Source organism: Phyllostomus hastatus, unplaced genomic scaffold (assembly GCF_019186645.2).
Source record: "Phyllostomus hastatus isolate PE091 unplaced genomic scaffold, TTU_PhHast_1.1 phas_contig_40, whole genome shotgun sequence".
In the NCBI taxonomy this organism is placed as follows: Eukaryota; Metazoa; Chordata; class Mammalia; order Chiroptera; family Phyllostomidae; genus Phyllostomus; species Phyllostomus hastatus.
In genome coordinates, this window is record NW_025333872.1 from 31,136,103 (window position 1) to 31,149,462 (window position 13,360).

Sequence of the window (13,360 nt, forward strand, 5' to 3'; positions counted from 1 at the left end):
AAATTACAATAAATTATACTTAAGAAAGATTATTATTTCCTTTTAGGACAAGATTTTAAAAGAAGTTTTAAATAAAAAGATTTTCTGCTTATACCTTGGTTAACAGGACAATTCAACTAGTTAGAACAGTTCATTCCCCCAAAGACAGCACTTAATCACATTTTTTCTTCATTTTAATTCTCACTGATATATAGCATAATTTCTTTTTAAAAAGATGAATAGTGAGAAATTTAAGGGAAATATTCAATTAGAAGACTACACACTAAAGGAGTTCAGTTTCGGGGGTGGGACTATGCATTACTTCTTTTAACTTTTCTGTGTTTTTCAAATTTTCATTATTGAACATGTCCTATTTTTATAATGATAAACAATGTAAGAAAAGAAAAATGATCGTGATATAGTCACTTGCAATTAATTAGAGGCCTGACCTGTGAAGTAGTTTTTGAGTCTCTAGGACATAAATGATAGGCCAGTTTTTTTACACTGTCACGTGAAGCACACATAGAATCTTCCTTGATAAATTTTTTGAAAACGTCTTTAAAAATGAATGAAGACCGCAAATCATTTCGAAATTGCTGACTGCACTGCCTCACTCTACTTTTCCTCTTTAGTTTTGTTATGGTTTAAGTTCTCAGGCCTCCTCAGACAAGTGAACTTTTAACATTATATTGAAGGTAATTTTGGTGCCACAGAACCCCCGTTTCATCACTGGCCTGGACGGGAAGGAAGCGCTCCCGCACTGGGTCTGCCACCGGCCCTCGGCGGTGGGCACTTGGGGCGAAACTTGCCTAGGCCGAGCCGGCCCCGCGGAGGGCCTGCCCTACCGAGAGCCGGGGCGCAGGACTACACCAGTCGGTGATCGGGCAGCCGCAGCCAGCTCCTCGCGCGAGCCTTGCCCGGGTTCTTGGGGGGAAAGCGGGCCGGGGACTGCGGCGTCGGGGCGGGGGCGGGAGCCGGCAGCACCGTGGGGGAGGAGCGGCGGCAGGGCAGCGGCGGCTGGAGCTGCTGTGGCGACGGACGCGAGGCGGTGGCAGAGACCCACCCCTGTCCACATGGACAATCGCAAAGGCCACCGCTGATGCATTCGCCCCTGGGCGGGGTGGGCGGACAGCCCTAGCGCCGGCGACTGCAGAAGGAGCGCGGGGCCTGAGGAAGCCTGACAGTAGAAGCCCCAGCGCGGCGGGTGCGGCCATTTTTACGGCCAGGGGCGAAAGGGAGGCGTGTTTGTGCGCCTGCCTTTAACCTCTCTTCCTGGGGGCCTGTGGCTGGGGAAGTTTCTCAGGCGGCCTGGGTGGGCGGTGGATGGGGAGTCGTGGGCCGAGAGGAACTGGGCCTGGAAAGCGCCGCCGCCGCCGCCGCCGCTCTCATTGCCCCGGTGGGGCCTGAGGAGAATCCGGGTGTCGACAGGCCTGGAGCGTCTGGCCTTCTTTGTGTAGGCCTGTCTGGACTGGGAGCGCCGCCCGCCTGTCGGCTGAGTCCTAGGCCCGCAACCCTGAGGCGGTTATTCTTCTGCGGCCCGGCCCCTCTTCCCGGCGAGCGTGGCGGCTGTGTGGGCCATGGATTAAGGAGGAGGCGGCGTGGGAGGAGGAAGATGGCGGCTGGCAAGAGCGGCGGCAGCACAGGGGAAATTACTTTTCTGGAAGGTACTTCTATATCTGCCCTTGCTGGGGTGCGTAGGGAAATACAGGAAAATGTGTCCCCCCCCTCCCGATACCCGGATATTCGGTTATTAGCACTGAGTAGGTTCGGGGGGGGGCGGTGGAGGTACAGGGGGGCGGGGGCTGCCCGGGCTGTGGCTGGGAGGGAACGTGCAGTGAGAGCGCTGGGTTCGAGTCCGTGGGTGCAAGGGTCGTGGTCCAGACCCGGCTGGCGAGGGGGAAGGCCTAGATCGGGCTGTGAACCGGTTGGGTGGGCGTCCTGTGGGAGTGCATGCGTAAATCTGACATTTTGGGGGGTTTTTTTGGTGGTGGCCTAAGGATGAGAGCAATTGCCTTCGGATCTTGTTGGGTGTTCATGGGGAGTTTCAAATTGCTACAGTTGGGTGAAATTGGGGGCCAGTCCAAGCAGGAAGGGAGAGGTACTTCTACTGAGTCAGTTGTATACCCCCGGTCCTCTTTCGCAAAGCTGCAGGCTTCCTTTTGCAGGCATCGTTCACATTAGGCCTGGCCTTGTCTGATATTCTTACAAAATGTGTTTTTGCTAAGCATATTTTATAAAATAATTTATCAGAAAAAAGAGAATGTGATTAACAAACTAAATTTTGGGACAGTCACCAAAGCTAATAGATAAAGTTTGGATGGTTGCATTTTTGTTCACTTGTGAGGGCCAGTTAAACATAGCTAGTCTTAAGAAAAACTCTATCTTGATTATTGTTGGGAATGGTGGTAATGGGTAACAATATTGACTCTTTGCCCATATAGTAAGTATATAAGGACCCCCAAAATACAGCTAAATTCATTGTAGTTGAGGACAAAGAACTTTAATGTTCACTTTGCTTAGTTTGACTATGGGTTCAATTTCACACCGGTAATTGTGTGTGTACACACACAAAACGCTTAGGAAGATGAGTGTATCTGCTTGTGCAGTAATTGTTAAAAAGTTGAGTAATTGACAAGATGATTTTCATATGCAGTATAAGTGATACTTTTAAAAAAATAACGAATAGAAACACTGCTAAATTAATTAAGAGTGGTTAACTTTAAGAGGGTGTTGAGGGATGATGGGTCATGCATTGTTTGCGGCTTTATTAACAAGACCCGGAATAGTGCCTGAAACACTGTAGTTACTTAACAGTCTAATGAAAGAATAGGGACTAGTGGATGTGGGAGGGGAAAAGAAATCTTAATTTACTTAATTCTTCTTCCATGAGTATGTATCAAAGCAAAAGGAATCATACTTTGCTATGCAAGCCAGCCTTTGCCTGAAAGTGATGTGAATTTTATGAGATTCCTAGTAAGAAGATATGGAAAGCTTGTAAGTTTTTTCTGGGAACATTTAACATTATCTCTGTTTTACGTCTGTTCTAGTCTGGGCAGAATGGGTGCCTATTAGAGGCTGAGAGGGGTATAGCTTATGTTACAGGTGGTGCTATGTGCGTCATATTTTGTTTTGGTATTGAAACCTCAAAAGATGGCTTACTGATACTTATTATATTCCATAAGCTGATGATTGTGCTTTTGTATTGTGGTAAGTTTTGGGCTTCCATATGCTTTTTAAGAAAAGAATTTTGATAGGAAAAGAGAGCAGTTTATTATTTCACTCACTTATGCATTCATTGGTTGGTTCTTGTCTGTGTCTTGACCTGGACTTGTACCCCACAACCTTGGTGTATCTGGGAAATGTTCTAACCAACTGAACTACCAGACTGGGGCCTCTCTGTATACTTCTGATTCAGTTTAAGTTTTGACTAGATGAACATAGGCTAGAAAGAGCACAAATAAAGCTAACAGACACAGGACTGATGCAAATTTCAAGCTGTTACTTTATTCTAACTTAAGCATCTGTGAATGTCCAGGTGTGATGAGTTTGAGTTTCTTTATGTCTCCTTAAGCATTCTCATAAAGAAAGCAAATGGTAACTTGTTTAGCGTGGGGGCTCATTGTCTGCAGAGCCCCCCGTCTGCCACAGATGAGAATAAGTCTACCAAGACATGATCTGCTTGGGGAGGAATGGTGGCTGATCTCTCAAAGGAGAAGGGCCAGGAGCCTTTTCCACCATGGGCTCTATTGGGTTCCATTTGCACAGGAATACAGGTAAAGCTCATCAGTCATTGTCAGGCAGTAAGGACACAGCAACAGACAACATACAAAGAACTATAAGGGCTTATTCTGAGTCAGAGTCAGATAGCTAATGGGCTATAAACCTTTGGGGAACAAACTCATTTCATGCTTGGACCCTTATCAGAAGACTGAGGACATTCTTAGCAAAGCAGGTTTCATAGAGTTTTATATATTCTTTCTTAGGCCTGATAACCCCAGGGAACTGCCTGTTCCTGCCCAGGACTCCACTGTCCTAAGTCAGGTTGGGGATGCAGGCAGCCAAGAGATTAGGAGACTTCTTACAGACAGAATGAGGGCTCAGGCTATGTCAAAGCCAAGGGGTGAGGGTCCATCACCCCCTTTTTCTATAGCCCCCCCCCCCAGTCCTTCCCTGAGGGCTCCTTTGTGACCATGCCTGTCTTAGGCCATCCATCCCTTGAGGAATCTTACCTGTCATTGGCTAACTAGTCATCCACCTGGGGCCAAGTAGGGTGAAGTAAAGGGGGCAAAGGCAGTGCCCCTGCCAGGAAGATAAGCTTTGTCTCTTTAGTGGCTTATGGTCCCAAGGTCTCTTTACTCAGCCTTAGCCATAGGGGGGTTACAGCTTCTGAAACCAGGCAGGGCAGTTCCCAACAGTTTAGAATATGAGCATAAGGGAATGCTAGGATCTCATTTTATGAGAGAATGGTTTTCACATATGATTTTTACATATTTTACTGAATTTTAAAAAATAAATGCCATAATTGCTAATTTTATATTTTTATGTTTAATTCTTGGGTTCTTTACATGTAGTGAGAAAATGCTCCATTGTAACTTGCCATGCATTTTGTATTACTATGTTTAAACATGTTCAAAATATTTCTTCATAGACCAAATATCTGTATAGTATACTTTCCTTAAGGTCCAGTAGACTTCTTGAAGAACTGATACAGGTTTTCATTCACTCATGAAATATTTATAGCAGCCTACTTAGACACTGTACCAAAGTGACTATAGCAGTACACAAGATAGTTAAGGCCCTTGCCTTCAGAGAAATTATATTTATTTTAGTGGGAAGGACTCTTAATAAATAGCTAAAAATCAGTCCATTTAGAATAATCTCACCCTAAGTTTTCACATCGTTTTCTTCTTTATTCAGGTCTGCTCAGACCTGACAACCTATTTAAAGTGTCACACTGCCACAACACATATAAACACATGGTATTCCCTTTTAGTGTTTTATTTTTCATATAGCATTTATCACATGAATTTATATTTTCATGTTTTTCAGTCCTACAAAAAATAAGCTGCGTGAAGGCAATGAACTTCATTTTTTCACCATCATATTTCTTGCATCTGGAACATATTTGTTAAATAAAAAAGATGGCAGTTATATGATTAAAGCTGTGGCAGAAATATACACGCAGAACAGTGAAAGAACGAGAAAGCCATTTTACATGGGTTTAAAGTCTGGAAAGGCCTTCTGAGGAGGTGACACCTGAGTTAAGGTAACACCTTAACTATGGGACACTTCAGAGAGGATGATGCATGTGAAGTTCTGAGATGATAATATATGATTCCATTTGTTAAAAAGGTCATTATAGGTGAAATATAGCAAGCAAAGGAGAGGGTGATATTAAAGAAAAGCAGCAGATTTAACACACAAGTCATGAGTTTTTACTTCATTTTGAAAAGTGGGGAAGTCATTGAAGAGTTTGGGGCAAAGGGGTATCTTTAATCACTTTAATTTATCTTTAATAAAATCACTGCTCAGTGTGTGAACTAGAGAAGAGTAAGAGTAAAAGTGGGAACGTGAGTTAGAATATTATAGTAGTTAAAAATACAGTGTTGGGATAGGAGTAGCATTGGAGATTGAGGAAAAGGAGTGGATAGATTCAAGATATATTTGCATGTAGAGCTAATAGGATTGTAATGAATTGTAAAATTGAGGATCAGAGTAAAGGAGGACTCAAAGATGACTCCCAGGGTCTTTGAGATGTTGGAAGGTAATTTCAATTTCTGAGATGGAGTAGGCAGTAGAGCAGCGAGAAGTAAGTTAAATAGTTCTGCTTTGGTCAAATTGAATTTGAGGTGCCTTTGTTTTAAATTATGTTTTACATGCTTTTTAAAAATATATATTTTGTTGATTATGCTGTTACAATTGTCCCATTTCCCCCCCTTCACTCCCCTCTACCCTGCACACCCACCTCCATCCGCATTACCCCCTTTAGTTCATGTCCATGTGTCATAAGTTCTTTAGTTTCTACATTTCCCATACTATTCTTACCCTTCCCCTGTCTATTTTCCACTATGCTACTTACCATCTATGCTACTTATTCTCTGTACCTTTGCCCCCCCTTCCCTGCTGATAACCTTCCATGTGATCTCCATTTCTGTGGTTCTGTTCCTGTTCTAGTTGTTTGGTTAGTTTGTTTTTGTTTTTGTTTTAGGTGTAGTTGTTAATAATTGTGAATTTGCTGCCATTTTACTGTACATGGTTTTTATCTTCTTTTTCCTAGATAAGTCCTTTTGACGTTTCATATAATAAGGGCTTGGTGATGATGAACTCCTTTAACTTGGCCTTATCTGAGAAGCACTTTATCTGCCCTTCCATTCTAAATGAAAGCTTTGCTGGATAGAGCAATCTTGGATGTAGGTCCTTACTTTTCATGACTTTGAATTCTTCTTTCCAGCCCCTTCTTGCCTGTAAGGTCTCTCTTGAGAAATCAGCTGACAGTCTGATGGGAACTCCTTTGTAGGTGACTGCTTCCTTTTCTCTTGCTGCTTCTAGGATTTTCTCCTTAATTTAATCTTGGCTAATGTAATTATGATGTTCCTTGGTGTGTTTCTTCTTGAGTCCAACTTCTTTGGGACTCTCTGAGCTTCCTGGACTTCCTGGAAATCTATTTCCTTTGCCTGATTGGGGAAGTTCTCCTTTATTATTTGTTCAAATAACTTTTCCACTTGTTGCTCTTCCTCTTCTCCTTTTGGTACCCCTATAATTCGGATATTTGAACGTTTAAAGATGTCCTGGAGGTTCCTAAGCCTCTTTTCATTTTTTTGAATTCTTGTTTCTTCATTCTTTTCTGTTTGGTTGTTTCTTTCTTCCTTCTGGTCAACTCCATTGATTTGAGTCCCAGTTTCCTTCCCATCAGTATTGGTTCCCTGTACATTTTCCTTTATTTCACTTAGCGTAGCCTTCATTTTTCTCATCTAATTTATGACCAAATTTAACCAGTGCTGTGAGCATCCTGATCACCAGTGCTTTGAACTGTGCATCTGATAGGTTGGCTATCTCTTCGTCGCTTAGTTGTATTTTTTCTGGGACTTTGATCTGTTCTTTCGTTTGGGCCTTTTTGTCTTGACACATCTTTCATGTAGTGGGGGGCAGAGCCTTAGGTGTTTACCTGGGCGGGCAACCCAGTCACTAGGTTGTGACACTGTTTGTGAGGCAGGGGTTTGAGAGGGAACAATGGCACTTGCTCCACTTTCTGCTGGATTTCAGTCACTTCCCCTGCTTCCCCCAAGCAAGTTGGGCTTCTCTGGTGCTGATTCCCATGTGGGTTGGCTTGTGAACATTCTAGGACCCTGTGGGTCTCTCCAGTGAACTCTCCTGTGAGGCTGGGAGTTTCTCCTGGCACCGCAACCCCCTCAGGTGTTTTCAATTGATGTTTTGCGGCTTTATTTCCCAGCGCTGGGACCCTGGGTTGTGTGGTCTGTCTCGCTCCCCAGTTTTGGCTGGTTTATTTGCACACAAATGTGCGATCGCCCAGTCTGCCAGCCACCTTGTGCGCCACACCCCTCCACGATCTGCCACCTCACTGGGCCTGCCCACTGCCTGCACTTTTTTTTGCCGTGACCCCTCTCTGCCTGGCTGCCCGACTCCACCCCTCCTACTGGTCTGGATGAGTGTGTCTACTTTAACTCCTTGGTTGTCAGATTTCCATACAGTCCAATTTTCTGTCAGTACTGGTTGTTTTTTGTTTCTAAATTGTTGTCCTTATTTTGGTTGTGCGAGGAGGCACAATGTATCTACCTACGCCTCCATTTTGGCTAGAAGTACATGCTTTTTTTTTTTTTTTTTAAGATTTTAATTACTTATTTTTAGAGAGACGTGAAGGGAAGGAGAAAGAGAGGGAGAGAAAAATCAATGTATGGTTGCCTCTTGCACACCCCCAACTGGGACCTGGCCTGGAACCGAGGCATGTGCCCTGACTGGGAATCGAACTGGTGACTCTTTGGTTTGCAGGCTGGCACTCAATCCACGGAGCCACACCAGCCAGGACTGTTTTACCCTCTTATAACCACTAAGTATATGCTCTTACCAATCAATTCCTTTTCTGGCTTTATCAGGGAAAAGGAGGCTTACAGGCTACCGTTGTACTTTATTTTGTTTGTATAATATTACACTAAAATTGTGTGAATTTAATTAGGCCACAATTTGTATTAAATTTTTTTTGTTTTCTTTGGCTTCTTTCTCTTCTATTCGTTTAACATTGTCTTATACCCCCTTTTTACTTGTGATAGTTTGGCGGGTTTCATTTTGTTCACCCATTGAACAGGTATTGAGCAACTGTAATGTTATGTAGTTACAGTGCTGAAAGGCACAGTGATGACCAGGGGTAAATGGTTTCTTGAGTTTTAGTCCAGTGGGGAAAGTCAGTGATCAAATAATCACACTCATAAATGTAAAATTATAACTGTCAAATTCAGTCAAAGGGGATTATTCACAATAATGAGAATTTGATCTAATCAGAAGAGTTTGAAGGGTGAGTAAAAGAAGAAAGGGTGGGGAGATGGTGCGTTCCAGGCAGAGGGAATAAAGTGAGCATGGCATGTTTAGGGAACTGAAAGGAGGACAGTGTGGTGCTAGCAAGAAGAGTGGTACATGATGAGACTGTAGGTACTATTATCAGATTTGTTTCAAAAAAGATCACTGGCTTCAACATAGACAGAGCTTTAGAGAGGAACAGAAGATTATCAGTGAGACCAGTTAGGAAACTATTGCAGTATAGGGCAGAAGTGATGTTAGTTAGCTTGTTTTTGTAACCTTTCTTTTGATATTTTGCCTCTTGTTTCCTCTGTGGAAACTCTAACAAATTTACTTCCTTGCACATTGTTTCTTTTCTTTTCTTTTTTTTTATGCTGCAATTGTTCATATCTAGCTTCTTTCCTTTTGCCTTTTTTCTTTTACCAAATAATTGCCACACCAATATTTTCTTCCACTTTTTCCTGCCTTTCCTTTTGTACATACCCACCCACACATATATACACACCCACCCCCACCCCTGTGTTTTTTTTTTTATTCTCAGCCCTTCTCCCTTTGGACTTTGCCCTGTAGGCTAAAAAGACTGCAGTATTTCTTCTATATCAACAAAATTTCTTATATCTCCAAATAAAGAGTGTCTCTCATTTCCCCTAAGCCATACTTAGCCATACTTGTTGTAAATGCATATAAATATAGTTTAACCTAGTTAGTTTGTCACTTTTACTGGGGACAGTAAATACTTCACAATAACCTCTTGACTGAAGCACACTTTCTCCTAAGTGACCAGCATTCCATAAATATGTGCAGCCTGCTCAGGGAAACACATGACAAAGTTCTCCATTCTGCCCTGCTCCTTTTCCTTTTGATTGCACTATTTTTAGAAACTACAACATGGGTTCCTTGTTTATTCCTTATGAAGGTGTATGTATTTCCTGGTTTCATCCTAGAACTGGATTAGTAAATTCTACTTATCACTCGATTTCATGTACTCACATGGAGCAGTAGAGTAGAAACTCAATTGGAATGGAAATGATTTGGATCAGAAATTTCATTGAGAACATGAACTCAGAAGCCAGAATGCTGGAATTCAACATCTAGCTCTATTACTTACTAGTTGTATGATATTTATTAAATCTCTGTTTTCATATGTGTAAAACAAAGATACTAATTGTAGTTACCTCATAAGGTTGCTATGAAGATTGAATGTGTTAATGTATATAATATTAAATTTTTAGAACAATACTGGGCATATAATTCCAAGAACTACGCGTTAGTTGGTATTACTGTATTTATTTTCCTGGGTAGAGAAAAGAACTTCCTTATTTTGCTTTCCTTCTCTTCTTGCCTTCTTTTTTATTTGATTTCTTGTTTTTATTGTTCTTTTTTCACTTATTACCTTTCTTTTTCTAGGTATTAGCTGATTGTTCAATTATGTCACCCATAACAAATAACTGGGGAAATCAGAACTGGAGCTTGAGACCTAATTTACAGCCTTAACCTCCTTCAGTATTTTCTTTCTCCTTTCCTTGTTTCTTTATCCCTATGCTTCTGCATTCTTCCACTTTATCTACTTTACCTTTGGGAGGAGGGTTGGACAAGAGAAGGAAAAATAAGAGGGAACTAGTGAGAGTTATCATTTATTGATGAAACACAACTCTAAATAGATGAAAGTGGAAGCCACAGATCTAAGGCCCAACCTAAGAAATTACGCAGTATTACCTCTGCCACATTCTCTTGGCTAGAAGGTCACAGAGCCAGCCCACATTCAAGGGAGGGTGAGGTGGACTCCAGCCAGTGGTGTCTGCGGTGTTGTGGATGCGACAAACAAATTCACACGGACTGCAGGAGTCCTCGGGAAAAGGGATGGCATGGCCACTCTCTGAGTAGAGAGTGTCCCGACCCCTGCCTGGACAGGCTTTTATTGCTTTTCTTGGAGCATTACATCAAGGAAGGTCCTCATTCGTTATGCACAGGTTTGTTTTAGGTGATTGATTACCTTTTATAGATGACAAAGAAAAGGATGTTGCGAATGCAAGGGAAAAAGTGGTTGAACTGGTTACACTCTGACCTTGGGAGGTTTAGCACAGACTTTTAGCACAGACTTTAGGAAGTTACTTCAAAGATATGCATTAAACATTTGCTGCCTTAACTCAGGGTGATGGAGTTTCAGCAAAAGCAAGCCTCAGAGCAGCATAGATAGAATGCAGGCCTGGTTCTGCCTGGGAAAGCCGATCTGTGAGCCTGGCGTCTGTGTGTATGCAGCCTTGTCCCTGTTGGTTTCCCAAACCAGGGCTGAGCTACATTCACCATTGTGGACCCGTTCCCTATAACTCCCCCCTTGTTTTTAGTTAGGACTGCTACTGTGGTGAGATCCACACTGCTTGCTACTTGGTGGTCTTTTATATGACCCTAGGAAAATAATTTGCAAATGCATCAAAGTACACAAAGCATTATTAGAATCAGTAAGCAATTGGTGGCTCTAAGGATCCACACTCTCAGGTTAAGTCCATCAAATCACTTTTTTTGGTTTAGCACCAAGATTATCATGGAGGGTTCTGAACACTTTCTGTTCAATAAGGCATTTGATGTCACTGAGCAGTTGGTGGAGCTTAAGCTGGAGCTGATCAATTTGTTCTCTAAGATTGGTAGCGAATGTACCCTGCAGGCAATGACAAATATCTGTCCAGGATTACTGGCTGGGATTTCATTTCAGGTGGGGTGACACAGCTTAGAGAAGTTTGGATTGGTAAAGTCCAATGGAGTGGAGGTGGGTCACCACCAGGGAAGTGATATGGCTTCTATGTTATGGCTTCACCCTCTTCACCAGCAGCTCCAAAGGTCCTTCTGGAGTGGAAACACAAGTATACCCTCTTCCCCAAGTTAATAGTTCAACTGGGCCTTCTCATCTTCCTTCCCCTAATGGGTCTTTGTATAAGACCAAGGAGTGAGGGCCTGCAGGACTGTTTTGCCAAAGTGTTTGCCTATGGGTGAATTTAGATTATCATCACAATTCAAAAAATTGTATATATGTATATTGCTAGCATGGTTAAATTCCTGGGGGGTGTTTCCTCAGTACCCCTTTTTTGTTTGTTTATTAATGTTTTAAAGGTTTGGTGAGCTCTTACAACAGTTGCTTGACCTGTAGGATTATAGGGGATACCTGTTTTATGCGGAATTTCCCATTTTTCTAAGAAAGCCTGAGTGGTTTGTGCAATATATCCTGGGCCATTATTAGTCTTGATTTGTTGTAGACAGCCTAAGTGTCTGAAAGCCTCGAGCTCTACCATTCTTTGCTGATTCCCCAGTGAGGGGAGGGGACTGTGGAGCACCTGACTAAGTGTCTACTTGCAAAGTAGACCCACAGTAGACCCACTGCTGTTTCTGCAAGCTGCAGTGAGTTTGAGCAGTGAGTTAATTACTATATTGTTCTAAAGACCCGGTAGTTCCTAGGTCTAGGATTAATATCTATTTGCCAAATCTTTCAAGATTGCAACTCTCTGGGGTTAATGTGGAGAGCAGGGCAATTTTCCCTACTGAGTAAGGAGGTCCCTGCCCCAGATATTAAGTGGGGTGGGAAGGACATAAGGTCGAATTCATCCAACTTGCCCATCCAGACCAAAACATTAAGAGACTACACACCTTTTCGGGGTTGAGAAATGCTTCCTAATCCAGTTATAGAAATGTAAACAGAATAGAAATCCCTTTTTCAAACCTAAGCACACTGGCAGCCTTCCAAAGCATGGGGGCTGCTGTCCCTTACCTCAGGGATGACCAGGCTGGAATGCCCCTTGTGATGTGCTGTCTGCATCAGTTCTAACTCTGCTGCTAGGCGCTGCATGGAACCATGGCCCTGGGGTGGACCTGGTGGGATGGGACTGTGCCCCCGCACTGGGTGTGGAGAATGGTGGTTCCCACATGCACGGGGACTAACCCCCTTCTGCTGCTGACTGTCCTTGGTAGAGTGACCCGGCCTGCATGCTGTGAGTGTGCATGTGCTCCCATCCCAGCTGTGCTCACCAGGCGGGGCCTTGACGCCCACCGCAGCTGGGGCAACCCATGGGAAGGGCCCGGATGGTGCCCATAGCTCCCTTCTCTTTTTGTGTAAGCTTTCCTGATTATGAGGGCTTCTCTGTCCTACTTTTTCCCATATTTCTAAAGCTCCCTTATCTGGGAGACATCCAACAGCCTTAAAAAACTGCTGAATTAGCCTAAACATTTCTCCTGTTTCTTAGAGAGCCTGTTCCCCATGGTTGAGGATTCATAGAAACCTTTAATGAAATTTCCTAACAAATAAAAGAGCCTTTTCTGAAATTCCTCCCGCTGCAAGTGTGGCAATTACAAAACCAGTCTCACTTTCACTCTGTCTGCACCTTTAAATCCTACTTCTTGCTAGTGAAAAGAACGTAGTGGGTCAAAGTGTGCTGTTGGTGGAAGAAAGGGAGGGGTACTGGATATTCCAGGCACCCTAACACCACTTATGGGTCTTGGGTTCTCCCCCAAGCATCTGAGACTGTGAGGGGGGCGCAAAGTGCTAGGTGACCAACCTTTATATAGTGCATTCCTGGTCGAACCATAAGTTAGATTAGGCAGTGTTGGAGGTCCCTATAAGGCCCCTGCATGTCTCAGGAATTGATCCCAGACACCCTCGCAAGGTTCCGATTCACATGGGAATACCTGATTTCATGAGCTGAGGGGAGGAAGTGCCTTTTGTCTTCAGAGCTTGGCAGATGCCAAACGCTCTCATACAAAACCTGTGACTAACATTAATTTCTCCTGGAAAGTGATCTTTGGAGTCTGGTCAAAACCGAAGCACTCATTCACTATCTACTTTTCCTTATGCGGATGGAGGGAAAAG

At 43.2% G+C, this 13,360-nt stretch overlaps 1 protein-coding gene across 6 annotated transcripts in view; it reads left to right on the forward strand.

Annotated features, from left to right (window-relative positions):
- The first annotated feature begins 1,046 nt into the window (after positions 1-1,046).
- The window catches only part of SENP6 (SUMO specific peptidase 6), a 109,596-nt gene continuing 97,282 nt past the window's right edge, over positions 1,047-13,360 (forward strand). For all 6 annotated transcript variants that reach the window (XM_045843098.1, XM_045843102.1, XM_045843099.1 and 3 more), the window contains exon 1: positions 1,047-1,643. In XM_045843098.1, the coding sequence (XP_045699054.1) occupies positions 1,592-1,643 (52 nt within the window). In that variant the 5' untranslated portion in view covers positions 1,047-1,591. The remainder of the gene's footprint in view (positions 1,644-13,360) is intronic.